Source organism: Hippopotamus amphibius, chromosome 4, assembly GCF_030028045.1.
Source record: "Hippopotamus amphibius kiboko isolate mHipAmp2 chromosome 4, mHipAmp2.hap2, whole genome shotgun sequence".
Lineage (NCBI taxonomy): Eukaryota > Metazoa > Chordata > Mammalia > Artiodactyla > Hippopotamidae > Hippopotamus > Hippopotamus amphibius.
Window position 1 is genome coordinate 6,069,874 of NC_080189.1, and position 25,904 is coordinate 6,095,777.

Genomic DNA, 25,904 nt, shown 5'->3' on the forward strand with positions numbered 1-25,904 from the left:
CCCAGCTCCTGCGCGCGCACACGTACACACACACGTACACACACACACACACACACACATGCGAAGTCAGGGATAGGTGGGGGCCGAAGCACTTTACTGCGGGGCGGGGGAAGGGGACTTTAAATTATTCACTTAAATAAAAATGAGGGAGGAGGATAGGGAGAGCATCCCCAGCCCCTGTTCCCTCTGTCCATCCGTCCCTCGGCTGTCCGTCCAGGCAGCAGCTACACAGGCATGGGCATCTCGTTGTACTCGTCCACACCCTCCCGCTCGTCGAACACCGGCTCCGCCTCATTAGCATCCAGCTGTGGAGGGGACAGAGTCAGCAAGGTTGGCGCTGACCGCTACCACGGAGGGGCCGGCGGGGCTGGGGAGGAGCACGGAGGCCTTACGCATTTCATCTCTCGCTCGGTGAAGATGCGGGTGAGCACCACCATGCGGAGAGGCACCGTGAGGATGAGGATGAAGGGGAAGGCCAGGGAGGCCGCTGTGGACATGACAGCCCAGAGCACGGCCAGGCAGAGCAGCTGCAGGGCCGTGAACAGGTGCATACGGAGGGTCCGAACCTGGGGGGCGAGGTGGGGACGGGCAAGAAAGGTGAGTGCAGGCTTCTCCCCAGCCTCTGAGCGCCCTGGTCCCTGGAGGGCCGTCAGGGCCTGCCACGTCCAGAGGACAGTGACCCCTCTCCCCTCCACGGGGGTGGGAGGGAAGTGCCTTCTTGGGTGCTTACCTGAGCTGGGTCTGCACGGGCTGAATGGTGGCCGGCCAGAGTGGGCAGATGAGGGGCTGGAGGGTGACCCACACAGACCGGGAGGGGACAGAGGCATGGGGCCCTTCCGAGCCGGGTCTCACCTTCTTGACGTAGGTGACGTCCGGGTGGTGTTTGGGCGGCATGAGCAGCAGATGCAGCCGCTCATAGAACTGGATGCCATTCAGGGAGGTGACGCCCATGTACAGGAAAATCCCGAAGAGCACAGCCAGGGGTATCTGCCGCAGCAGATCCCCGATGACCAAGGAGAGGCCTGGGGAGGAGGAAGAGGGGAAGCAGCTGGCCCCGGCGCGTCACCCCCAGTGGCCCCAAGACCCCCCGGGAAGGCTGGGTGCGAGAAGTGAACATACCCACAAGCAGGGCAACCAGCAGCCCCGTCACCCGCTGCTCCTTGACCTCCTGGATCTTGGGCTTGTCCCCGGGTGCCACAGCCTTGCTCATGACAGTGAGCGCGTTGGCGTGTGTGACGGAGCGGACGGTCGCAGCAGCCAACCAGGGCAAGCCAAAGAGGGCACAGATGCCGCCCATGGCCACGATGAGCAGCAGGTCCAGGTGGAAGCCGGAGCCCTTCTGCAGCATGCGCTCCTTCTTGGAGATGATGAGCCTGAGCGGGACAGGCACGCGCTGAGTCCCAGGGCCCCGGGCCCAGCTCAGCAGACAGCCATGTCTTTCCTGAGTACCCGGTCACCTCCGTCTGTTTTTGGAACCTGGTGGTCCCTGCCCCTTCCATCAGGACGAGGGTTCCATCACGGGGCCGAGTGGCCCTCCCCACCCTCCTGGACAGCTCCCAGCCTGCACTGTGCCCATCCGAGCAAACATCAGTGGGATTCCTGCTGCCTACAGTGTAAACTCCAGCAGCCAGCCTGCCGGGGGCACCAGCCCCTCCACACAGTAGGTCGTCCCTGTCTGTACCCCACGCCCCTCCGCCAGGACCACTCACGTGGTGATCTGCGTCTCCATGAAGATGAGGATGAAGACCAAGATGGCGGGCAGCAGGCTGGCCACCATCATCCACACGGGGAAGGAGCTGCTCTCCCCCAGGGGGTTGATGACCCAGCCCCGCTTCTCCGGGGCTGTCACTGAGAATCCACTGGGCACACTCAGCTTCTGCAGGGCAGAGGGTGGGGCCAGGGACGGGTGAACCCTGGAGGGAGTGCCCCGAGCTGCACCGGGCAGGGTGGGTGCTGAGGGCGCCTGCTCGCGGCTGCGGGGCCCCGCCGTACCTGGGTGTAAGTGTCCTCGACGCTGTAGTCCACGAGCACCATGACGAGGATGGCTATGGGCACCCCGAAGTCCCCGATCACGCGCCGCACCTGCGGGCAGGCGCCACGCTCAGAGGCCCCACGCCTCCCTCCAGCCCTGACGCCGAGTCGCCCCCTTCCCGTGCCCAGCTCTCGCCCCCCGCAGGCCCGCCGGCCCACACACCCGGCCAGGGAAGAACCGGCTGTTCTTGAATTTGCGCAGGAAGAAGGCGATGAAGAAGGTGCCGGCCATGAGCACCAGCGACAGCAGGGCGGTGTTGGGCTGGCCCCGGGGCCTCTCCCGCCCGGATGGCCCAGCTGCGCTCTCGTTCCTCGGCCCCGGCCTGGCTCCTGCCCTGGCCCAGGTGGCGTTCTCACCACTGTCTGCCTCGGAGCTGTTGGAGACGGAACAGCCGTGGAGGGGGTGTTCCTGGAAGATCTGGGGAGAGGACAATGGGTTCCATCAGCCTAACTGGCGAGAGCCAGCTGTGTGCTGAGTGGGACAGATGGAGCCGGGGTGGCTGGCCTGCCCTCAAGGAGGTTGTCTTGATTAAGAAAATGACCGCGGTCACCAATGTGAGCACAAGACAGCCGGGGACTAAGAGAGCGGCTGGTCTGATTCGGGAAGGCAGCTGCGAACGAGGCTCCAGCCAGGCCTGGAGGAGCAGCACGTGGAGCCCGGCGGACCCTGGGGCACGTCGTCTTCTGATCCTGACACTGACATAGACACAGACGTGGGTTTGATGCCCAAACCGTGACCGTGTCTCTCATCTTGGGAGGCTTTCCCTTTGACATGCTGGATTGTTTGCTGCTTTGACAAAAGCACGTGTTACCTTTGTTATTAAAAACATGTGAGTCTTTAAGACTGATCTGAAGCCCTGGTGTGTATGTTGGCGACAGGGAGGGTGGGCCTGAGGGGGCAGGAGGGAGGACCAGCCCGGGCTCAGTGGGGCAGCCCGGCCGGCAGGCTCCCTTCCGGGCCAGGTCCCCTCAGGCCCGCCTACCTTAACCAGCTTGTAGAAGGTCTCGTAGATGAAAATGAGGGAGATGAGGAAGGCAAAGATCTCCTGGGTGAAGCGGGAGACGAAGCGCACCAGGAAGCTCCCCTCCAGGGCCACCATGAGCAGGGCCAGCAACACCAGCCAGAAGCCAATCCACACACGGCCCACCAGGTACTCCAGGTTGTTGCTGCTGCAGAACTGGGGCGGGCGGGGGGCAGTCAGGTTCGAAGCCCGGGGCGGGTGGAGGCGGGAGTGCTGGGGGACGAGGGGTGGGGAGCTGAGCGGGGCCAGAAGAATGGCCGGGGCAGCCTGTGGCCGCTCACCGAGAAGAAGGCCTCCTCGAAGACCAGCAGGGGCCCCGAGAAGCCGATCACCAGCAGCGGCTGGGCCCCCAGCAGGCAGAAGATGACCCCCTGGATCGCCGTGGACATGATCAGCTCTGACACCCCAATCAGGTCGTGCGTCTTCTCTCCTAGGGCGGCAGGAACCAGCTCAGGGCCTGGCGGCGGGGGGGCCGGGCGCTCCCCACCCCGCCCTGAAGCCTCTCCTTACCCAGCAGCCCCCCGAAGGTGATGGCAGGAGACAGGGCCGCGAAGTAGATGAAGATGACAGCGGCCAGGCACTGGGGGTCGAGCGCGTCTTGGAAGTCGCTCAGGTAGTGGGGATAGCGGCGCCGCACATCTCGGATCAACCCCCCAAAAGGCCGGCCTGTCCGTCGAAGGGGATCGTCTTCCACTGCACCTGCCGCCTCTACCATCTGCAGGAGCGCTGCAACCCAGGCCTCCATCAGGGCGCCCGTCACAGCCCACTTGCTCCCGCCCCGCTCGCCTCCGCATATGACTCACCACCTCCACCCTCACCCCCAAGCCGCACCCGGGCAGCCCAGGCCTGGCCTCCGGTCTGCACTGGCCCGTACCCTTATCTTGGGCCGACTTGGGCTCCAGCCCAGCCCCCGGGGGCAGCAGCCGGCCCTGCTCCTCTCGCTTCTTGAGCATCTGGCGCTGGAAGTGAGCGACGGACCGCAGCAGCTCCTCGCCCTGCACCTCCGAGGGCGGCAGCACCACGCTGCAGTCCAGGAAGGCGTTGATGGCGGTCAACAGGTCCTCCCGCTCGTCTGCCAGGTAGGCTGCCTCGTGGAATTGCTGCCAAAGCAGGACCGGGATGCGTGAGGATGCAGGACGAGGGCCAAGGGGCCTGGAGCGGGGCTGGGCGCGAAGCGGGGGCATCCCAGGTGGGCTCTGGGGCACGAGGCCCGGCAGGGAGCGGCTGACCTTGTCGGACATGAGGGTGGAGATGGAGCGGCCGATCTCGTGGTAGTCCATGTTGGCGCTGCTCGGGCCCAGCAGCAGGAAGAGGAAGCGCACGGGCACCGGCACCTCCAGCACCGCGTCCAGCTCCACCGCCTCCCGCAGCCGCACGAAGGCCATGGTGGGGCGGGAGAGGAACTCCACGCAGCCTAGGGTGTGCAGCCGGCGTGGGCAAGAGCAGAGCGCTGCTCGCCGCCCAGCCCCCAGCCCAGGGGCGGCACCGAGGCAGGCCCGGCTGCCCGGACCCCTGCCCCCAACACTCGCCCCGCGTACCCACAAGGACCACCGTAGCCTCGGCGTTCTCAGGGATCTTCTCCAGAAGCTTCAGCTCATGCTTGGACTTGGAGCGAGTGATACCGGCCGGAGGAGCCGGAGGCGGCAGCTCGCGCTGGGGATGCAGGAGAGCAGGGCTTAGCCTGGCCAGCCCTCCCCCTGCAGCTTCCCGCCCTACGCGCTGGCGGTCCTGCAGCCCCTGCGGCAGCCGGGCCTGACCCAGGCAGGGCCCCTTTCTCCCCTCACCTCTCGCTCCACCTCCAGCCGGGTCTCGGGAACACCTCCGATGAGAGGCTCGGTGACGTGGGGGTCGCTCTCGGCCCCCTGGCCATGGTGATGCCCCAGCAGGGAGCCCAGGGAGCCGGCCGAGATGTTGCGGGGGAAGGAGAAGTCCTTCTCGTCACTTGGGTGGCTGGCGGGGCAGCAGGCAGGGAGGTGAGGAGGGGTGGCAGAGGGCGCTGGGGATAGGCAGGCAGGTGGGCGGGGCCTCACCTGTGTTTCAGCAGCAGGGCTCTCAGCACGTTGGCTCTGTCCTCGGCTTTGATCTGGTCAGAGATGACCATCTGCTCCACCACCTGGTGGGCCACGCCAGGCAGGGTCTGCTGGTCCAGGTCCAAGAGCACGGCCCCTAGAATAAATGCAACATGGAGAGGCTCTCATCCCCAGGCAAGACAAGAGGGGGGTGGGGGGGAGGAGGGAGCGCCAGGGTGAGGACAGCCGAGGAAGCACAGCCCAGGGACGGGCACCAGCCCGGAAACCGGGGAGCAGGGCCCAGCTCCGCCTGAGGTCCAATCCCACCACCTCTCTGACGTGTTTCTTCCAACCCCCTCTCCCCCGAGGAATGCTGTGGGGCTCAGCAGAGGCCAGGGAACCGTGGCTATCAGAGGCCACCTGGGCCGGGCCCTGCCCAGATACCCCTTCCAAGAAGCACGTAGCAGGAAGTGCCCCAGGCCATCCCCTCGGGCTAGACTGCACTTCGCTGCCAGAAAGTTCCTCCTCTGAGCACGCTGCCTCCCCTGACCTCCACTCTAGGGTCCCAGCTCTGCCCTCTGGAGCAAGACACAGCCGGTCTGTGGCCTCGTCCCCATGGCAGCCCTGGAGCCATCTGAAGATTACCCCTCCACCCTGGGCTCCTTGTCGTCCCCAAGTCTAGCAGCTGCTCAAGGACAGTTTCTAGATCTCTCCCCGCCACCCCGTCACTGCTCTGAACTGCCATCTCATATAGAAATGAAGGTCCTTTCAAAAGTCATCAGGTTATTTTCCCATCAAGGTCAACTCACAGGAACACAGAACTAAAGAACAAACAGAACCAAAGGCCCCCGAGCAGCCAAAACTGAGATCGCAAAGCCCAGCGATAAAGCACCTGCACTTCGGCACCTTACCCAAAGCCCTCAAGCCTCACTCAGAGCCTAGCTACTCCTAGTCTGGAAACAGTTCTGACAGCAGGTTTCTGAGTCCTCAGCTGCTTAGAAGCAGGCTTGCTGACAGCGCCTGGGAGCGATTCCCCAACAGGAAGGAGGAAACAAGCAAACATCAGACACAGAGCTCGGGAATCCTCCATCTGTGCTCATGCAGCCAAGTTTACACAGCCCTACAGGTTAGGTCACATTCCCCAGAATCTCTAGAATTTCAGAAAGCGATTCACCAAAACGGTTTAATAACATTGTAGCATCCAAAACATACCAGCTTCAGTTATCTGAAAATATCACTTAGAGAAGCTGCTTGCTGAAGATGCCAGACAAGAGAGGAGGGTCAGTCCTGCCCTGCAATCACCCAACGACAGAGCCCGAGGAACGGCAGGCATCGTGAGAGGTGACATCATGACAGGAGATGCTCCCTCCTGGGCTCTGGCGACATTACACACCCTGTTGCTCAAGACAAACGTGGGACCATTTGGTCCTCAGAGGACAGGCTCAGGTAAAGGGACTTCCTGGGGCGAGGATGGGGGCGGGGGCGGGTTACCGTGGGCCAGGGTCCGGCGCAGCTCCAGGAGGCTGCGGAATGAGAGGGAGGCCACGTGGGGCTTCCCCCAGCGCTCTGTCTCCTCCTCCACATCCTCCTCGAACTTGATCCAGCGTGCCGTCTCCCGCCACTGAGGCTCCTGGTTTTTGTCCAGCAGTAACTCATTCAGCTCCACAAACACCTTGGGGTGAGATGAGAGGGTGTGGCAGGAGGGGCCTGTGACCCTGGAGGGCACAGGGCACAGGTATGGAGCCTGGGCGAGGCACTAGCCCATCTGAGACTCTCCCTCGCCTGTAAGATGCGAGTAATACCACCCACCTCAAAGGGCTCTAATGGGCCAAGAAGGACCTACTGCACAGCACAGGGAACTACACTCAATATTGTGCGATAACCTACAAGGGAAAAGGATCTGAAAAAGAATAGATACGTATGTACGTTTAACTGAATCACTTTGCTGTACACCTGAAATGAATTCAACATTGTAAATCAACTATACTCCAATTAAAAAAAGAAAAAAAGGGAGCTCTAATGAGGGCTAAAAGAAAAAGCGTATCAAACATTTAGCACGGCACCTGACCCAGAGTGTTTGAGGAACAGTTACCACATGCGAATACACATACACACACTGGAATTTTTTTTTTTGGCCTCGCCGAGCAGTATGCAGAACTTCCCCGACCAGGGATCGAACCCATGCCACCTTCATTGGCAGTACAGAGTCTTAACCACTGGACCACCAGGGAAGTCCGACACTGGAATTTTGTAGGATTCATTTATATGCATTCAAGAACTGGCAAAAAGTTCCCTCTCTCTCAAGACGAACAAATAAAATAAAAAGCAACCTTAAAAAAAAAAAAAAAAAGAACTGGCAAAACTAACTGAGAGTGACAGGAGAGCGGTGCTGCCTAGGCAGAGGCCTGAAGGAACTGAGTGTGGGAAAGGTCCTATATCTGGGTAGGGCTGGCCAGGTGTTTACATGTGCAAAGTGTCACGGAGCTGTACACTTAACCCGAGTGTACTCGGTTACTGTGTACTGTGTACTGTGTCTCTTCAACCACAACAAAAAGGTTACCAAAAAATCCACTGGAAGGGTCAGGGTTCAGGACCAGAGCCCTGGAGTCTAAGATGGGCAACGTCACTAAGTAACTGAGTGGCCTTGGCCAGTCACTGCCCCTGATTTACAGCTGATGCCACCTGGGCCGTCATCTTCACAGGCTGTGAAGTGGGTGAGCGCAGAGGTGACTGGATTCTGAAAAATGAAGTGCGGGGCTCCACAAAGCCGCCCTGACACCTCACTGCCAGCTGCCAGAAGATGGCTGTGAGAGAGCAGTCGACGTGTCTAAAGTGAAACCAGAACTGTAACACCCACATCAGCAACGGCAGGTCAGTAATACCATAATAACTGTTTGGGGACAGACGGCTACTGGACTTACTGTAGTGAACATTTCAAAATATGTTTAAACGTTGAATTGTTCTGTTGTACACCTGAGGCTAACATAATAGTGTGTATTAACTATATGTCAATAAAAAAACAACACTGTCGGAGATGTGTACATGGCACTTGTGTGCCGTGTACAACCTTCAAAACCGTACACGGCCGCCCTGGTGCCCGAGGTTCCTGCTGGTCGGAGAGGGGGCGGGGGCTGTGGTGAGAAGATGGATGGGGAGGTGATGGAAGACCATGAAGCAGAGAAATTACCTCGTGGGGCTTGTGGGGGGCCCGGGGCCGGGCCCGAGGCGTGGGGCCAGGCTCTCGCCCTTCCCGGCCGCTCTGCACAGATGCTTTGGCATTCTTCCGCACCAGGTGTCGCCGTACCCCAGGAACGTCCTCAAATCGGTGACCTGTGGGGGGGTGGAAGGGCTGGGTCAAGGGCCCCTTTCTCTCACCCCACCCCCGCTCCCCCAGCTCCGGGCTAGGCCCAGGCCCAGGCCCAGCACTCACTCTTCATGAGGTCTAGGTCGGCTGTGGCCAGCGTCTGGGCCTCGCTCTCGTCCGTGGGGACCCGGGGCAGCAGGGCCTGCTCAGCCCCCGTCATGCTCCCGATGCGCCTTCTCTCCTGCAGGTTGTAGCTGCGGTGCCCAGGCTGCACTTTGGCCAGGGGGCGCCCAGAGGCACCTCCGTCATCACCTCCAGCTGCGCCACTGGCCACAGCCACCACCTCTTCCACCAGGGCTCTGGACAGACGAAGCAGCCGTGAGCCCGAGGAGGCCGGCCCCTCCCCCTCGGCCAGAAGCCACCCAGGAGGGACCCAGGAAGGTCACCCCACTCCCCCCACCCCCCCACCCCCCCCATCCCCCACTCTTGGTAGGTGTGGATGTGAAAGAGTGAGGATTCTGGAAGCAGACTGCAGCATTTCAATCCGGCTCGACCCTTTACTGGCTGTGCCACCCGAGCAGTGACACAAGCCTCCCCGAAGCATCAACTCAGCAGCAAAGTGGAGCTGAGGGCAGCCTTCCCCGGCATGGGGAGAGTGACGTCTGGAAAGTACCCAGAGTGGGACCTGCTTCCCCTCCTGGGCACACCCTTAACAATGGACTCAAGGTTCACAGGGTCCCATCTTTCTAGCTACATGGAGTAAAGTACATGGAAATGGGCCTTTGAAACTGTAGACATGCCACCCCCTGCCCCACAGTCATAAGGAGGGTATGAACCCCTTGTCCCTTACAGATTCCAGCTTCTGCTCCCGTCCTCCAAGCCGGGATGCCTCCTTTCTCTTTACCACTGCCAGTGGGTCCCTGTCCCTGCCATGTTCCAAACCACCCTCCCGCAGCTCCGAGCCTGTCCCCTGCCGGTGACCAGACCCTCCTTTGCCAGACTTTCTCCAATACCCACCTTCTGTGCCCTTGGTTCTGCTCACACCCCTGCCCACACATCTGACCCACTTTTCCAACGCCGTGCTCTCTTGGAGGCTCCCCCACCTCCTCCTGGCCATCCAGGCACCCGCAGGCCTGCACCCCCAGTGTAGACGGCCGGTGTGGATCCAGCTCCATCCACGCTGCCTGCCTCCCCGCAAGTCTGTGCTGCTCTGGCAGGGCAGCTCGCCCTTCACTTCCCCAGGCCCTTCACACTGCCTGGCACCCAGAAAACAACAGGGAGGTGATAGTAGTGACCTTGAGACCTAGTTCAAAGTGATTTCCTCCAGGAAGCCTTCTCTGGCTAACATCCCCAAACTCCAACCACCTGCTGGTACCTACATTAATGCCCGAACCAGGTCGTCTGGCCCAGTAACTTTTTCTGATGCTATTTCATGAGACCACAGCCCAGGTGCACTGGCAGCTCCCCAAGAGCAACAGGGGGTCTCCTATTCCTCTCATACCCTTCGGGCCCCTGGGGGGTGCTTGGAGGTCACCCGTCCAGTCCCCGATCCAGTGTTGGACGCTACTCCACCTGAAGCCATGGAGGGGGGCAGGGGCGGGGGCAGGCAGCTTACATGGCACGTCTGTTCCGTGCCAGGCTAAGCCACACTTAAACTTCCATTCACACCACCCTTTAATCCCTGCGACCAGCTTGTGAGGAAAGTTCTATTGTTCTTGGTTTCTAGCCGGGGAAACTGGGCCGCAGAGACATTGTTACTTATCCAAAGTCAAGTTCCAGCAGCAGGACTGGGATTTGAATCCCCGTCTGAGGACCTCAAGGCTCTTGCTTTTTTCCCCACCTCACCTCACTGATGCTGGCGCAGGAGGTCTCTGTTTGGGGGCACTTACCCAGCCTGGGCCCCTTTGGTGGCCCGGGGAGCTGCCTCCTGGTGGGGCAGCGGTGGAGGGGGAGATGGAGTGGTTGCTTCTGCCTTCCGGTCCGCACCTTCATCCTCCTGGAGAAAGAACTAGAACAGGGACCCGTGTGAGCTGGTGAGGCCAGGCCAGGGATCGCGCAGACGTCGCCAGGAGCCCTGCCCCGCTCACCTGCACTGAAGAGGGTGTGGATGCAGGGGACGGCTGGGTGAGCGCCCGGGCCCCCTCAGCCTCACTGGCCTCATCCTCTTCCTCCTCACCCTCCTCGATGGTAGGGGTCTCCCCGGTGGGGGAGGCACTGGGGCGCCTGCGAGGCTTCCGTCCTGGGCCCTGGGGTGTCTTTCGGCGCCGGGCATCGGGAGGCAGGTGGGTGGACAGCGGGTGGTGGATGTGGTGGGAGGACTGGCGGTGGTCTGCAGGGAGGAGGGTGCCTGGCTGCCGGCGGGCATGGCTTCTCGCCCCCCCAGTTGGCCGGGCCCCAGCCCCCTCACCAGGCCCCCATTTCCGTCCTGGCTGGGCAGTCCAGTCGAGCCAGAGCACCCCTGCCCCCCGCCGGCTCCTGCCTCCCCGAGCCCTCTCACATTCAAAGTCTTCCTCCCCGTAGCTTCGGCTGGGCTCCTCCCCTCCTCGAGACCCAGCCTCCTGTAGGATCTCCTCAAACCGCTCCACGCCCAGGGTGCGGTGAAGTTCACCCTCCTCCTGCTCGGGGAAGCCAGGCGCCACAGGGCCCAAGCTCTCCGGCTCTGGCTGTGAAGAAGGGGCGGTGAGAACGCACGGGAGCTATTCCTCGAGACCCCACCCTGCCTAGCGGCAGAAATCCGGTACCCCCCACCCCCGACCGCCTTCCCCTGACCACCTTCCCCTCGAGCGCCAGGGACCCAGACCCTCCCCCGCAGCCTGTGCCCCAGGTTCTGGGCTATCAGGAGCCTGGCTGGGCCCATTCCAGTCAGTGAAGCCTCAGCAGAAATCCTTTGCATCCACCCCGGAGGTCAAGGTCAGGTGTGTGATCTGGGCAGTTCACAGGGCTGACGGTAGTGAACACACCCCTCGGCTTGGGGGCAACTCCTGAGCCTGCAAAGTAACTTCTGCAGGTGCCTGAGCTGCTGAGCCGGGCTTGGTCTGAATCAAGCTAGAGCCCAGCTCGCAGACAGGGATGTGGCGCTTCACCTTGTCAGGAAAGGTCCCGTAGGCAGCAGGGACAGCCCACCCGCTCCCCCGGAGGCTCCCCCACGGAGCCCGGAGCCCTCAGCCACAGCCTGGCCCCGCCCCGCCCCCACCCCCACTGCCCCCACCTGAGTCATACTGCAGGAGCGCTGGACTGCGGTGGCGCTCTGGAGAGCTCAGCCTCGCTAAGCGGGCTGCCTGCGGCCTTGGTCCAGCCCCCCCACCCGCCCCCCGCTGGCCAGTCTCAGCTCCAGGCACCGCCAAATATTTGCTCTAGAGCTTCTGGACTTGAAGGGCATCTAGATCTCCAAGGGCAGGGGTACTAGAGCAAGGAAGAGTGAGGGAAGGTGGGCTGGGAAGAAGGGCGGGCCTTGGAGAGACCGGGAGGTGGGGTCAGGAACAGCTGGGGTGGCAGGGATCCTGGGTACAAGAAGATGCAGGGGTGAGAGGCTTGCTTCTCCCCAGCCCCCACTACGCAGCTTTAGCCCAGCTTCCCCCCAGGCACTGGGCCCCACTCTCACCAGAAACAGCACGCGGGAGGAAGGCGGCTGAAGAGCCAGGGAAGGGAGCTAGCCCAGGGTGGGGGGAGGAGGGTCAAGGACCCCTCGCACCTGAGGCCGCAGGAGGAAGTCCATGGCCGGCAGGGGAGAACTCGGGAAGGAGGGGGAGGGGACCGCCGCCGCCTCTTCCCGGTCACGTGCCCCGCTGGGCCAAAGTGACCAATAATGGGCTGATTATGGCACTGGGGTTAATCATTAGTCTCCCAGGAAAATCGGGAGGGGGACACGTGGGGCAGTGGCCACGTGGGGGCCAGGAGGGGTGGGCCTGAGTGGCACGTGGGGCCGGGGGCGGGGCGGTCTGCCCAGAACCCTGGTGCAGCAGACTGCTGCCCGCCTCTAAGACCCAGTCAGAGGGGGGTCGCTGGGTTAGAGACCCAGGGTTCCCAATGCTCCTCTCTCGCTGAGGTTAAACAGCCACCCAGGGCTTCAGGAAACAGCCTCAACTCCCTCCCCAGGACCGGACGCTGTCTGAGCTCCCACCAATACCTGTCCCAGTCCCGGTGCCCCATGCAAGGCCCAGAGAGGGAAGGCAGTTCCTCCCCCAAGTCCATCACAGGCTCCCCTCCAGGGCCTCTCCAGACACACATGCCCCTGTTTGATGCAGACCCTCACCCTTGGCCAGAGCCCCGGGGGTGGCGGTGAAAAGGGACGGAGGGGCAGCGGGCAATACTCACAGTGCAGAAAGAATCTGCGCCCGAGACGGGGCGCCGGGCGGCGCTGCTCATGGCCGAATCTTAGCCCTTCTCGCTGTAGCTGCGGCTTTCAGGGCAACAAGGCGGCGGCATAACCTGGTGGGGGCGGGGGGGGGTATCAGTCACTGCGTGAAAGAGGTGCCAGAGCAGCAGGGGCACCCCAACATGGCACAGCCCCCCACGCCCAGCCCAGGGGAGGGCAGGGCACGGGGGCTTCACAGAGGCCCGTTGGCCACAAGGGGTCTCCTGGTTGCACAGGATCCTCCTGGACTACTAAGGGCCTCAGAGTGGCCCTTTGCCGGGGGGCGGGGGGGAAGCAAGGAGAGTTATTTATAGGAAGAAAAAAGAGGGACAGAGAGAGACAGAGGCAAGGACTGAGGCACAGGAGGCCCCAGAGGACCGAGGGACTGAGCAGAATGAGGGGGAGAGAGCAGGGGGTGGGAGATGCTGGGGATAAAAAAAACAGGCAGAACAGAGTCAAGGCCCAGACCTGGAGAGAAAGCAGCAGAAATCAGGGAGGGGACACAGAGGAAGGAGGAAGGACAGGCGAGCCAGAAACGGAGCAGTGGGAGCGGTGGCCGAGTGGTGGCACCGCGCGCCGAGACCAGAGAGGGGTGTGCCGGGGGAGTGAGACACCCTGTGGGGCAGGAGGAGGATGAAGGAAGGGAGAAGGAGAGCTCTGGAGAGAGCCCAAAGCAGCAAGCAAGGGCACTGCCGTCTTGTGCCCCCTCCTCTGAAAAAAGCCCAGCCCCGAAGTGGGGGGAGGAGGCTCCCCGGGGGAGGGGCAGGAGCCCAACTCCACTCACGCAGTGGGAGGAGGAAGGGAGGCCAGCAGGCACAGGCCGGGCAGAGCTTTATAATGGGGGAGGGGCACGTGACGACGGGGAGGAGGGTGGGCACAGAGACTCTGAGGTTCTGCCCTCAGGAGCAGTCCGGATCCCTCCCCTCCCCTCCCCTCCTCTCCCCTCCCCACGCCTCGGGCCAGGAAAATCTGAGTGGCAGGGCTAACGCCCTCCTGACTGTGACTGTAGGGGTGTCTGGGGAGGACACTGTGTGTGGGGGGAGGGCAGCGGAGACGCTTAGGGAACTTGACCAGTGCAACCTGGGGTACCCACTTCTCGTGGGCGGAGTGCACAGGACACCCAAGGCTCTATGATGGTAAAAGGACTGAAGCTCCCCACTGCGTCGTTGGGGGGGGGGAGTCAGGGTTACCGGATTTAGGGCCAACTCCGGGCTAAGACAGGTCAGTGTGGGGTCAAACAATGTAGGTCTGGGGGTCAGTCCAGGGTGGGGAGCCTGGAGGGACACATTCCTGGCCGGTATTCCAACTCAGCCGACCGCTCTCTTCACCTCCCCCTAGCAGGCCCTCCGCCAGGGCAAGGCTGGTGTGGGGGAGAGAAGCGCTGGGGGAGGAAACCCGGTCTGGGAAGGAGTGTCCGGCACCTGCAGGTGACACCCCCCACCCCAGGCTGTGCCCTCAGTGTGCTCCTCCATCCTCCCCTCCTCCCCTCCTCCCCTTTACCTCCGCCCCCCCTTCGACCCCTCCCCCGCCGTCCCAGAACACAAAGCAGCCTCTGTCCAGAGCATCGGTGCCGATAATCCGGGGTGGGAGCACATTCCGGGGACCAGCCCCGACCGGCCCAGAAGATTAGCAACTCTCCCCCTGCCCAAGGGATTAGCACTCCGGACCCCCACATGGGCATTAACCACCCCCCAGGTGAATCCGCACATTCCACAGCTCTTCGATGTGGGGCTGGCGGGAGTGGGGACCGAAGGAAGGAGGAAAAAGTGGACCCTGGATTTCAGGCAGCGCCGCCTCCCTCCCCCCCCCCCACCCCGGAACAGAGCTCCCCACCCAGACAGGCCAGCCGCCTAGGAGTTAGGTCGAACTCTCCGGGCTCGTCTTTCCCATCCCCACCCAGCCGCTCTCTTCTGCCTGACCCCTTGTTCTGACCTGACCCGCCACCCCGCTTCCCGGCTCCGCCTCCCAACTCCGAAATCCGGGGCAGAGGCTTGGGGCAGCTCCTAGGCTGGGCACCCTGGACGAGGGTGAAGGGTAGAGTAGGGGGTCGCAGGGGAGGGGTGTCGTCTGGAGTCCGCCCAGGAGTTGGGAGGGCCGGCGGCGCCTCCCAGAGAGTACCCCCTCCTGGTGGCAGGGGGCGCGGCACCCTCACTTTAGGGAACTCTAAGAAGCGGACCCAGGATCCCCCTTCCGACCCGCAATCCCTCCGCTCGCCTTCCCATCCTTCTCCCCAAGACCTCGCTTCCCCGCGCCCCAGTCTCCGCCCTTTCCTGCACTTCCACTCCCTCCCCGCTCCGAGTCCCGAGTTCCCCCCTTTCCTTCCCCCTCCCTTCCTCCCTCCGCGGCCCTGGCCCTCCCCCTCCGCCACCTCCCCGCTTACCCGCTTCCTCTGGACTTCGCGCTCCAGGGGTCTCGGGGTCTCTCCCCCTTCTCTGGAGCCCTCGCGCGCTCCCGACGACTCCCCCGTGCCCACCTTGGGGCGCGTCCCCGCCGCTCCCAACTTCTCCCAACTCAACTTTCCCCCGCGCCGCGGGCAGGCCAGCCCCCTGCGTGCGCGCCCCCCGGCGCACCGTGCGCGGCCCCGCCGTAGCGGGTTGGGAGGCGGGGAGTGGGAGCCGAGACCCGGGGGCGGAGGCGCGCTTCCAGGCACCGCGCGGCACCCGCCGTCCAGCGCCGAGGAAGCCGCCCCGGCTGTCCCCCGGCTCGGCCCCGCGAGGCTGCCGCCCCGGGCTTCCCCGCACGGGCGCCCCGGGGACGCCGTCTCTTGGCCCCATGAGGCACCTCTGGGCGGAAAGGAGCCCGCCTGATGCTGGGGATCCCAGGCAGGAAAAAGGAGGCACAAAGATGATCAGAAAATTCGGGGCGGAGGCAGTTGAAATACAAATGCATCGGGGTCAACATTCTGTCGCGCCCGCGGGCGGCCCCCGCCTCCCACCCCCCAGTGTCCCCGGTGCCTCCAAGAAAGCCCCTGTCCTTGCCAGGAGGACGGGGCGGGGGGCGCGAGAGGGGCGATGGCGGGGGTGGATGCCCATTATCCTAAGCTGACTTAGACTTTACGAACCTCGGAGAGATTCCCTGCGGTGACCTCCCTTCTCGAATCCTATTCATAGTCATCACCTGTCATTTAAAGATCTCTGTGTGTACTTCTGGTTTTCTCAAATAAATTATAAATCCTTCCAGATAAGGAATATACGTTTCGCTTCTTTAGTCTGCCACCGGGTGAAGCACAGCACTGTGTATGCAGAAAACGTTCAGATATAAACGAGTTAATTAACGAATGTCTAGCACCAACTTTGGTTCCCGCGCTGAGGAGTGCTGTTTGGGGCAGTTTTCATCCAGTTCACAGCCCTCAAGAATGCAATCATGGGACAATTAGAGAGAAGCCGCAAGAAAAATCTATAATCAACTCCTTAAGGGATGAGGTCAAGGCTGCTTCAAGGGTAGCTTCTGTCTGTCCTTCCGTCTGCTGAGGGCGGTGACCAACTTGCCAGCCCTTGGCCACACCCTGGCTGACTCCAGTGGGCCCGGGCTCTGCAGACTGCTAAGGCGGGGCCGGGGGGACACCCTCCCGGTGCTCCAGCCCGCTTGCCTCCGGATATCGGAGTGCAGCGAATGGCTGGAGTCGGGTGGGCTCCGAGACAACAAACGCGGCTCAGAGGAGAGAGGAGTCTCCGGCGCAGGGTAAACCCCGTCTCCAGTGGGGCACACCTGCCTCTCTGTCCAGCCCTGCGGTCAGCTGGTCCCTGTGAAGACATCGTCAGCAAGATATGCCTCAGAGCCATGCCTCAACCAATCCTGAGGTCCCCAGACGGCCTAGGGAGAGGTGCAAACCCGTGCTGAGATTGTCAGGGAGCCGATGGAACTTCAATAGCATCAACCCGAGCAGAGCAGGATCACCTGGGCTCAGGATGCAGGCCGCCAAACCCCTGGAAGGCGCCCCACCCCCACCCCTGCTGCATTCTGGACTATGTAGTCCCGGGGAGGCCTTTTTCAAAAGAAAGTTGTCATCACTGAAAGGAATAACACGAGCGGGGCACACTGGGAGCCGCGCGCGACGGCGGGGAGCCGGGAAAGCGGACACGCGATGCTTCTTGGGACTTGAAGTCCAAGGGTTGCCTCCGCGGTCGAACTGGAGTCCCGGGAGGCAAGAGCTGCAGAGAGCCTTGGCGCAGCCTGCTGGGGGTTGTAGTCTTCTTGTTGTCTAAGGCCCCGGACATTACTGGGAAACCTGACTTCGTAGGACTACAAGCCCCAGAAGCCCATGCGCAGGCAGGAGGGCGGGGCAGGGCCGGAGGCTGGGGTGCCGCCTCCTCTGCAACGCCGGGCCCGGAGACTTAGAACCCAGGGCCCGCAAGGGTCCCGGCGCGGCTGCCGCGATGCAGAAATACGAGAAACTGGAGAAGATTGGGGAAGGTAATGGGACCACGAGATGTTCCTGCAAGATCTAATTCTGCAGACCCTTCAGCATTCCTTGCAACCCTGGCTCCTCTACCGTCAGCAATACCCACAGACTCCGATCTCAGCACAGGCTGCAGCCCTGGCCCTGAGCTCAGCTCTCCGTGCAGACACCAATCCTATCCCTGTTAGCATTTCCCATAGACGCCCCCCTCCCAACCTTAGCACTGCCTGTAGACCCACCTCCCGACCTCTGCACGTGCTGCATTTCCTACCCCTATCTTCATGCAGAACCTCAGCCACCCCCCAGCCTCAGTTCTTGCTGCAGACTTCCAACCTCAGCGTTCCTGCCGGCCCTCATTCCTCTCCCAGACCCCTGCTCCCTATTTCCAGGCCCTCCAGAAGCTCGGCCTTTATTATAGACCTCCCCACCCAGCAGCTGCAGTCTCTCCTTGTTGCAGACACCCTTGAGCCATCTGCAGGCTCCTCTCTGCCGGTTCCTCTCTGCCACATTCCCATTCACAAAGCTCTTCCGTGCCGAGTCTTCACCCTGAATCTCTTCCCTTACGCCTCCAGGCATCAGAAGTGACACCCCAAGCTGCTTGCTCCCCAGGCAGGAATTCCTGGGTTGGGGAAGGATGCCCCATCCTTTCCTTCACCCCGACCTCCTTCCTCTAGGCACCTACGGAACAGTGTTCAAGGCCAAAAACCGGGAGACTCATGAGATCGTGGCTCTGAAACGAGTGAGGCTGGATGATGATGATGAGGTAGGACTGGGGCATCAGGGCCAGGGAGGGGTTGAGGGCCTAGGCTGGGTGGGATGTGACTGTGGCCCACCTGGCCCCCTCCAATGTGTAGGGAGTGCCGAGTTCTGCCCTTCGGGAAATCTGCCTACTCAAGGAGCTGAAGCACAAGAACATCGTCAGGTGTGTAGGTGGGCGGGGTCCTCCTCGCTGTGTGGTCGTTTGGAGGGGGTAGGGGCTTCAGAGATGGGCTGGGCTGATACTGGGATATTAGGTGCAGACCTGCATCCCTGCCTAGCTGAGCCCTCGCTTCTCCCTAGGCTCCATGATGTCCTGCACAGTGACAAGAAGCTGACTTTGGTTTTTGAGTTCTGTGACCAGGTGAGGGGAGGCTTGAGGGCCAGTAGCCTTGGGAGGATATAGGGGCTCAGACTGAGGTTAAACTCTGTCCTACCCCCCACCCCCATCCCTTTTTTAGGACCTTAAGAAGTATTTCGACAGCTGCAATGGTGACCTAGATCCTGAAATTGTGAAGGTGAGGAAACTGGTTTCCTGGGAGCTCATTGAGGCTGGAGTTGGCATCTGTGTTCAGTGAATGTGCTCTCAGGCCCTGCACAGGGACACTCGGGGCATGAGGGGAGGAGAAAACCCTGTTTCTGCCTCCAAGAGCCTCCGTCTTAGCGAGCATTTTCACATGACAGCTTTGACCTGAAAGGACCACTCTGATTTCAGTGGTAGGATTTACACGTGAGAGGTGGGAAAATGAGGTTCAGAGAGATTCATTCGTTCAGCAAATACTCATTGAATGCTTTGCTGTGTGCCAGGCACTGGTCTAGGCCCAGGTTCCAGGGGAAACAAGTGCTGAATAATAGAGCACAGTATATCCGTTGATGGTTATAATGTGCGTGTTCAAATGAGGCCAGGTAGGAGAGAGAGCAGTGTGGGCCGGGAAGGTGGAAGGCCCTCCAAGCTGTCAGTTCCAGAAAGGTGGGGACCAGGGCCCCCATTCACCATTCATTTCGAGTACTGTACAGAACAGAGTATAGAAGTGGTCCTCGGTAGTGAAGGGGTGATGCTGCGCCCAGCTTGGTGCTGAGAGACTGCTGGGGTTTCAAGGCAGAGCAGAGGGGTGCGTGATTCCATTGCTGGGCCCGCTTCCCATCCAGAGGGTCTGATGACCTCTCTGCCCCTCCCCCAGTCATTCCTCTTCCAGCTGCTAAAAGGCCTGGGGTTCTGTCACAGCCGAAACGTGCTGCACAGGGACCTGAAGCCTCAGAACCTGCTCATAAACAGGGTACCTCTCGGGGAGACGGTGGGACCTCAGGGAGGCTGACTCGGGGTGTGGGGGCTGGGCGGGACGGTGGGAGCAGGGGGCCTGCCCTCAGACTGCGGAAGAGCCCCTCTCTATGCCCCACTCCCTTCCCCTCAGAACGGGGAGCTGAAATTGGCCGATTTTGGTTTGGCTCGCGCCTTTGGGATCCCTGTTCGCTGTTACTCAGCTGAGGTGAGCTGCAGGGTGGGATGTGGGGACGAGGGAGGGGTCCCCAACGAGCATCTCTTAGCTCCTCCTCCAGCACTCCTCTCCCAGTGCTTTCCTCCCCACCCTCTAACTGGGGGTCCCCATGGGTGGGGTCTTCTCCAGGTGGTCACGCTGTGGTACCGCCCACCCGATGTCCTCTTTGGGGCCAAACTGTACTCCACGTCCATCGACATGTGGTCAGCTGGCTGCATTTTCGCAGGTGACATGCCAGGGTCTGCAGGGACACTCTCTGTGCCATTTGAGTGGACAAAGAGGGGAAGGGAGTGGGGCCCCTGGAGTGGGCACGGGAGGCATGGGGGGTGGGGGGGTGGGCACGAGGGCTTCTTCGTGTGCCACCCCCGCCTCTCTCCCAGAGCTGGCCAATGCGGGGCGGCCCCTCTTTCCTGGCAACGATGTAGACGACCAGCTGAAAAGGATCTTCCGATATCCTTCCATCTCCCTTCGCTTCAAGCCCTCTGGGAGGGGATCTGGAGGCCCCTGGAGCTCAGAGTGCAGGCAGGGAGGGCAGCGATGGGCTGGGCCAGGACTGGGGGTGTCTCGGGGCTTCTCCTGAGGGCAGAGGGTGGTGGACTCTCTGGTTATCACGGGACAGGTATGTGCCGCCACTTGGAGTGCGTGCAGCCTGTAGGCAAGGAGGGCTCATTCCTCCAGCTGAAGGAGCAGGGGGGTGATGAGTGGGGGGGGAGCTGACCACTTAAGGACCACACGCCTCAGGGTTTAGGTCAAGGTTAACGGCTCTAGAGCACCTGACCCACAGAAGACAGCACGCAGCTGGGACTGTGTATGAGGGTCGCACGGGCTCGGGGCGGCTTCTGTCATGAGCTGGGGGATGAAGTGAGGAGGGAGGCGGCGGGTATATGGAACCCCGCTTCCCAGGGGAAGAGCCCCTCACCTGCCCCTTTCCACCGGAGTGATCCTTGACCCCATGGACACGCTGCTGGGGACACCGACCGAGGAGCAGTGGCCCGCCATGACCAAGCTGCCAGACTATAAGGTGTGGCAGAGCAGGGGGGTCGTGTGGTTCATAGTGGTCCCCCTTACTTCCCGGCCCTAGCAGCCTCCATGTCCCACACCCCTGGTGTGACTCTGCCTGCCCCTCACAGCCCTACCCGATGTACCCGGCCACAACGTCCCTGGTGAACGTCGTGCCCAAGCTCAATGCCACAGGGAGGGACCTGCTGCAGGTGACCAAGGGCAGGGTGGGGGCGGGGCCAGGGCACTTGTCCGGAGGGACCAGGGAAGCATGGAGCTCTGGGCCTGAACCTGTCTCGCCTTCTTCTGTGCGTCCAGAACCTCCTGAAGTGTAACCCGGTCCAGCGCATCTCAGCAGAAGAGGCCCTACAGCACCCCTACTTCTCTGACTTCTGCCCCCCTTAGGCTCCAGGCTGGGACCTGGCCTATTTAAGCCCCCTCTGGGGAGGGGAGGAAAGGCAGGGATGCACGGTGTGCCGAGCTCCAGCTGTGCTGGGCCCGATCAGGGTGGAGGTGCCCTAACCCGTGTTCTTCACTCCCTCCATGGACTTTATTTAATTTCATAAACTGGCTCCTTTCCCACAGTCTGGCTGATGTGGTGGTCAAGTGGCTCTGGGGCTGAGGGTGGTGCTGGGGGGAGTCTCTGTTCCACTTGACCACCCTCTACAATGCTGCTTCCAGCTCCAACACAACCCAACTGTCCGGCCCTGGCCCTGCTGCTCTAAGCGGCTGGAGACTGAGGTTGGAGGCTATGACCCTCAGCCCTCACGTCTGCCCTTCGGGGCAGCACTGCCCCACACGTGTGCCTGTGAGCTCGTGCCTGTCCCTTCCTCCTCCGCCCGGGAGGGATTAGGCTGCCGGTGTCTGGGAGCAAGCGTGGGCTTCCACCCGCATGGGGAGGAAAGAGCCGGGCCTTTCTTTGTGATTCTGCTTTCCCATATGTACCCCCCAGCCTCTTCCCTCTTCATCGCCCCCACCCCCAGGCCCGCAGGCCAGGCTGGGAGGCACCTCAAGCTGTGGTTGGGAGCGCCCCCTCCCCTGCTCCCTTATTTGTCATTTTCCAGTATTCAGGGTGCAGAGAAGGAGCAGGGAGCGCGGGCCTGGGCGTGTGCTTACTGGCAGGGGCAGGAAGGCAGGGCCTGGGCTCCCCCCTCAAGCTGAGGCCTTCAGCTCTTGTGGGGTGGCTGGGGAAATGAGTGGTTCCCGTGGAGGGAGGGAGGCAGGCTGGCGCTCGGTCCCAAACATCAGAAAAAGTCACGATATAAGACAGGACACAAGCTTGTGTTCTTGGAAGTGGGCGAGCCCCTCCCCTCTGGCTTCTCCCTGCCTGCTCCTCCACTTCTTGCCGGGCTCTGGATCAGAGCCTTCTGCCAGCCCTTCCCTCGTAGGAGCCCAGGTGTGGTTGTCCTACCACTGCCTCCGGTCTGCCTTCACACCTGGCTTCGGGCTCCGTTCGCTCTGAGATATCGGTTTGACAAACTCATTCACACAGGGCTGACTGTGGCCTGGCTAGTCTGTCTTAGAGGAACAGTAGAGGCTGATGCACTAGAACTTTATTTGGGGTGAAGATGGTAAAGACACGTGCAGGCTGGCCATGTCCAGGATGTCCAGGTGTGGCCCTGAAGACAGACACGCAGTCTACAGCCGGGTGACCAGGTAGCAGGTGCGGTGGGAGGCGGAGAGTGTTTTGGTGACAGCACAGGGAGGGGTGGGAGGCCTGGGGGGACAGAGACGACAGCTCTGGGGCAGGAGGCCTCTCACTCACTGCCCTGCCTCTGCCCTCCCAGGCCTAAACTTCTCCCTCTGGACTGGACCTGCCCCTCCTCCCTTGACCTTAGGGGACCATTTCTTGTTACCTGGGGCCCAGGCTGAGGTGGGGAACTTGGGTTCGATGGCTGCCCAGCCCTTCCTGAAGCTGTGAGAGGAGGGAGAGGGTCAGAGGTGGGGGGGGGGATCCTCCCTCCCAGGGATCAGCCAAGGTGACTGCATGCCCCTCCCCCATCACTTTTCTCAGCTGGGTAGGGATGGTGTTCTACACTTAGGAGGGGGTGCTGAGCACCCACAGTGGAGATGGCTGGGGAGGAGGAGCCGGCTGTTACCAGATTGGTGCTGGAGTGCCTTTCGGAGCGCTTTCGGTTCCAGAAGTATCCCAGGACTCTGTCCTGGAACACCTGGGGGCAAGCAGTGGTGGAGGTGGCCAGCGCACACCTGTCCCCTGGATCCTGTGGCTTGACTCTCCCCCCTCCCCCAGCTGGGGCCCAGGCCCACCCACCTCACAGAGGTAGTCCAAGATCTCAAGGATAGTGAGCAGGCTGGCGCCAATGAACAGCCCCATCTGGCCCCCAATGTCACCTGTGGAGACGGGGTCACCTGTCAGTTCACTGCTGCCTGCTCCGCCCACACCTCCCTAGACCGCAGGGCGCTTGCGCGCGCGCGCGCACACACACACCAAGCAGCTCTGACATTTCATACGCCTTCTTCTGCTCCACGATCTCATAGTCGAGGGCCTCAAAGAAGATGTCTAACACCAGTATGTTCTCCCTGGAGGAAAAGAAGCCGGCAGTGTTTGCTGGACGCCCAGTGTTCGCTGGACGCCCCTAGTGCCAGCTGCCGGCAGGAACAGGTGCCCTGTTCTCTGGTCTCTGCGTCCTTTCATGCCCCCTGGGGAGGAGGGTCCCCACCCCATTTTCAGAAGAGCGGGCGTCAGGAAGGTTAAGCAGCTCGCCCAGAGTCCCCGAGCCCGGGGAGGATGTGTAGCGTGGTGTCCGCGCCCCGCCACCCCCGCCCCGGCTGCGCTCGAAGGCTCGGCCTGGGGGAGGGTACTAGCTCCGTCGCCGGCTCCCTGGGCCCCCGGCTCACGCGATGTAGGCCTCGCTGCGGTTGTGTTTCCGGGCCAGGTAGCGGGCGGCGGCGCGGCTCGGCATCCGCACCATGGAGAGCTCCTTGGCGTAGCGCGTGCTGGCGCACGGGTTGGGGCAGGTGCACGCGTCCTTCCGCAGCATGGCGTCTGCGGGCCACAGGCGCCCGGGTCACGGCCGCCCGCCCCGCGGGGTCGGAGTCGCGGGCGGAGCGCGGTGGGGACGGGATGCGGGGGAGGCTTGCCCCTTACCCAGCGCCGGGTGGGCGCAGTCCTTGTACTGCTGGGGGCTGCACACCGGCGCGCCGCCTGGGGCGAAGGCAAAGGAGACAGCTTCAGAAGCGGCCCCCCACCTCGGGCCTCCCCACCTCCCGGACCCCCTCTTCCGCTGCCCCCAGCCCCTTACCGGGCATATGCATCATTCGGCAGCCGCACTTCCGAGCCACATAGCGGGTCTCACAGGCCAGGCGACACCCCATTAGACTATAGGGAGGGCTGGGCCCTGGGCTGGGACTGGGGGGACCCAGAGGACCAGAGGGTTCTGCCTCAAAGTCAGGGTCCAGAGATACAGAGCTGCAGTCACCCCAGGGCGGCGGCAGGAAGTTCAGCTGTAGGGGGTCGGGTTAAGGAAGCTCTGGGAGAAGTGGGGGCCTGGGTAGAAATGTGAGGTCACCAGGACAGGTCTGAGGAGCTGGGGTTGGGGTCTGAGGTGCTGCGGGCTGAAGAGGGAGTTAGGTGGGAGCCTGGCTTTGGAGGCCCCAGCGAGGATGCTTGCTGCTTCTGGCAGGACACGAAAGTCTGGTAGCCAGGGGCCGCCCCAAAGCCCAGCTGGCTGATGCGTGGCGGCTCCCCCTGGCTGTGGATCTGCACGCGGATCCCCACCTCGAACGGCATCTCCTCTGCGGGGAAGGGGAGGCCTGAGTGCCGGCAGGCCCCTGCTGCAGCCCCCTCGCCGCAGGACAGTGACCAGCTAACCCTGCCCCCTCCCACAGGAAGGGACCGTCATGGGGGCCCTCCCCGCACCTCACGCCCTCCCAGAGCCTTCTGCACCCCGTCTGCCGCTCTGTGCGCCCCCATACCCACGTCCCTCCACACGGGTAGGTACTCATCCTGCTGCACATCCAGCATGACCTCCAGCCCATTGCCCATGCCGCCCTTGGGAGTGGTGAGCAGCTCTGCCCCATCGGCGCCGGAGTTAAAGGTGTAGCACTGCCCCATGCTGGTGAAGATCTGGGGGGTGGGCGGGCAGAGGACACACCTCACCAGGGAACCTGGAGCCCAGCCCGCCCTTTCCCCTGGGCCAACGCAAGGACCATGGGGCCTCTCCCCTCCCCGTGCTCTATTTGGGTCTCTTCTTAGAACACTGAAACCCACATCTCAATGTCCCCAGACCCTCCCTGATACTGGCACATGTAGCTGTACCCTCACTGGCTCCCATCACTCCAACTCCTCACCCTCACCGCCAGCCCAGGGCACAGCCTACAGAGCAAGTGTTTCTTTGGAGGCTGGTGTAAAAAGGAAGAGGGTCCCTGATGCCCTCCTTCAGGTCTGGCAGAATGTTGAAGAGACAGAGGGAAAACAAGCCCCCTCCCCCTGGCAGAGAGAGGGGTCTCCTGCCCGTGAACACCAGACCCCCCACCCCCAGGAGCAGGCTCTCCACAGACCAGACCTTGGGCCCAGAGCCAGCCGGGGTGAGTGCCCCTGGCTGGGAGATGTGACCTTGCCTGCTGCAGTCCAGCTGAGCAGCAGGGAGGGGCCCAAGGAGGCCGGCTTCCTGGGCTGAACAGAAAGGCACTGGTGGGGTGGGGAGCCCCTGGCCTGGCTGGGAAGGAAAGGATCCCTTGGCACGGGTGCTAAGGTTCCCTGACTTTGGGGGAGGCCAGGCCAGCAAGGCCTGGCAGGGACTGACCGGCGCTCTGGGACCCTGGTTGGACGGGGTGGGCAGCCGGCTCACCGTGGTGAAGTTCTCAGGCCCGCACAGCCAGCCCCGGTAGCGGCAGTCCAGCAGCATGTCCTCCAGGGCGTGCCCGGCCCGGGCGTAGAGCCGGGCCACGTCAAAGGTGGGGCTGGGCATGAAGCCGGGCGGCGCGGGGGGCTGGCCCAGGGCGTGCAGGTAGGCGGCGTGCTCGGCAGGCTCCAGGCCCAGCAGCGTGGGCCCAGCCCAGTGCAGGTCGTTGGGCGTGAGGCGCGAGCGGCGCAGCGGGTTGGTGTTGCACAGGGTGATGGCCGGGAAGGTGAGCCGGTGGCTCTCGCGCTCCTCCAGGGCCGTCTCGTGGTGGAACTCCCCGTAGTAGCGCACCCTCCCAGCCACCTGGTAGAGGAAGGTGGCCAGCGCCAGGAGCACGGCCGCGGCCCACAGCCCCCGGCGCGCCGTTGAGCCCCCCGGGCCGAAGACGTGGCCCAGCCCGTGCATCGTGCAGCTGCTGGCGAACACGCGGATGTCGGAGGCCGGCAGCCGGGCCTCCTCCGGCCCCGAGGCGGGCTTCATGGCCGGAGCCTGGGGTGGGGGGACCTTAGGAAGGGGAGAGAGGGTCGGTCCGAGGGCTGGAAGGGGCTGAGAGGGGATTTGGAGGCTCAGGCAGGGGGCATGCAGGTGTGCGGCAAGGAGGAGAGGGTGAGGAGGCACTGGCCTGGCGAGACTGGGTGTGCTGGCCTGGCGGCTCCAGCTAGGCCTCCT

The 25,904-nt window shown here is 62.6% G+C and overlaps 3 protein-coding genes across 6 annotated transcripts; 1 reads left to right on the plus strand and 2 right to left on the minus strand.

Annotated features, from left to right (window-relative positions):
* Nucleotides 1-73: 73 nt before the first annotated feature.
* SLC4A2 (solute carrier family 4 member 2) lies at nucleotides 74-15,909 on the minus strand. 4 transcript variants are annotated; one of them, XM_057731176.1, is made up of 23 exons: nucleotides 15,782-15,909; nucleotides 12,681-12,794; nucleotides 10,864-11,029; nucleotides 10,454-10,695; nucleotides 10,256-10,374; nucleotides 8,493-8,725; nucleotides 8,250-8,392; nucleotides 6,554-6,734; nucleotides 5,084-5,219; nucleotides 4,838-5,003; nucleotides 4,592-4,706; nucleotides 4,283-4,467; nucleotides 3,928-4,153; nucleotides 3,564-3,779; nucleotides 3,335-3,483; nucleotides 3,015-3,209; nucleotides 2,195-2,449; nucleotides 1,993-2,082; nucleotides 1,710-1,876; nucleotides 1,120-1,373; nucleotides 853-1,022; nucleotides 393-566; nucleotides 74-305 (listed from the first exon to the last, which is right to left on the minus strand). In XM_057731176.1, exons 2-23 carry the CDS (start codon nucleotides 12,729-12,731, stop codon nucleotides 225-227), a joined length of 3,714 nt encoding a protein of 1,237 aa, XP_057587159.1. In that variant the 5' UTR covers nucleotides 12,732-12,794; nucleotides 15,782-15,909; the 3' UTR covers nucleotides 74-224. The 4 variants fall into 4 exon arrangements, with proteins under 4 accessions (XP_057587159.1, XP_057587160.1, XP_057587161.1 ...); XM_057731177.1 differs by having other exon boundaries at nucleotides 15,838-15,857; XM_057731178.1 differs by lacking the exon at nucleotides 15,782-15,909 and adding an exon at nucleotides 15,101-15,310 and having other exon boundaries at nucleotides 3,335-3,480.
* A 1,099-nt stretch (nucleotides 15,910-17,008) lies between these two features.
* Nucleotides 17,009-20,947, plus strand: CDK5 (cyclin dependent kinase 5). Its single transcript, XM_057731832.1, has 12 exons — nucleotides 17,009-17,133; nucleotides 17,794-17,882; nucleotides 17,974-18,041; nucleotides 18,179-18,239; nucleotides 18,337-18,393; nucleotides 19,057-19,152; nucleotides 19,288-19,362; nucleotides 19,501-19,597; nucleotides 19,752-19,821; nucleotides 20,332-20,392; nucleotides 20,502-20,582; nucleotides 20,689-20,947. The coding sequence occupies exons 1-12, from the start codon at nucleotides 17,097-17,099 to the stop codon at nucleotides 20,773-20,775; spliced, it is 879 nt and encodes a 292-aa protein (XP_057587815.1). The 5' UTR covers nucleotides 17,009-17,096; the 3' UTR covers nucleotides 20,776-20,947.
* Nucleotides 20,948-21,952: 1,005 nt separating this feature from the next.
* Nucleotides 21,953-25,715, minus strand: ASIC3 (acid sensing ion channel subunit 3). Its single transcript, XM_057732510.1, has 11 exons — nucleotides 25,182-25,715; nucleotides 24,307-24,457; nucleotides 23,999-24,126; nucleotides 23,634-23,835; nucleotides 23,480-23,536; nucleotides 23,230-23,377; nucleotides 22,820-22,911; nucleotides 22,643-22,722; nucleotides 22,470-22,541; nucleotides 22,227-22,285; nucleotides 21,953-22,087 (listed from the first exon to the last, which is right to left on the minus strand). Exons 1-11 carry the CDS (start codon nucleotides 25,713-25,715, stop codon nucleotides 22,009-22,011), a joined length of 1,602 nt encoding a protein of 533 aa, XP_057588493.1. The 3' UTR covers nucleotides 21,953-22,008.
* Nucleotides 25,716-25,904: the final 189 nt, after the last annotated feature.

What these genes read in the sequence shown, in the direction of transcription:
- SLC4A2 (XM_057731176.1), bottom strand. Translation starts at nt 12,731, where the DNA reads ATGAGCAGCGCCGCCCGGCGCCCCGTCTCGGGCGCAGATTCTTTCTGC. An exon ending in GCCGGTTCTTCCCTGGCCGG is followed by an intron (nt 2,083 to 2,194) that starts GTGTGTGGGCCG and finishes GCCTGCCCGCAG; the next exon opens with GTGCGGCGCGTGATCGGGGA. An exon ending in GCTGGTTGCCCTGCTTGTGG is followed by an intron (nt 1,023 to 1,119) that starts GTATGTTCACTT and finishes CCTCCTCCCCAG; the next exon opens with GCCTCTCCTTGGTCATCGGG.
- CDK5 (XM_057731832.1), top strand. Translation starts at nt 17,097, where the DNA reads ATGCAGAAATACGAGAAACTGGAGAAGATTGGGGAAG. An exon ending in TTTTTGAGTTCTGTGACCAG is followed by an intron (nt 18,240 to 18,336) that starts GTGAGGGGAGGC and finishes TCCCTTTTTTAG; the next exon opens with GACCTTAAGAAGTATTTCGA. An exon ending in TTCGCTGTTACTCAGCTGAG is followed by an intron (nt 19,363 to 19,500) that starts GTGAGCTGCAGG and finishes GGTCTTCTCCAG; the next exon opens with GTGGTCACGCTGTGGTACCG.
- ASIC3 (XM_057732510.1), bottom strand. Translation starts at nt 25,715, where the DNA reads ATGAAGCCCGCCTCGGGGCCGGAGGAGGCCCGGCTGCCGGCCTCCGAC. An exon ending in TGTCCTGCCAGAAGCAGCAA is followed by an intron (nt 23,836 to 23,998) that starts GCATCCTCGCTG and finishes GACCCCCTACAG; the next exon opens with CTGAACTTCCTGCCGCCGCC. An exon ending in CACCTCAGCCTGGGCCCCAG is followed by an intron (nt 22,088 to 22,226) that starts GTAACAAGAAAT and finishes CTGTCCCCCCAG; the next exon opens with GCCTCCCACCCCTCCCTGTG.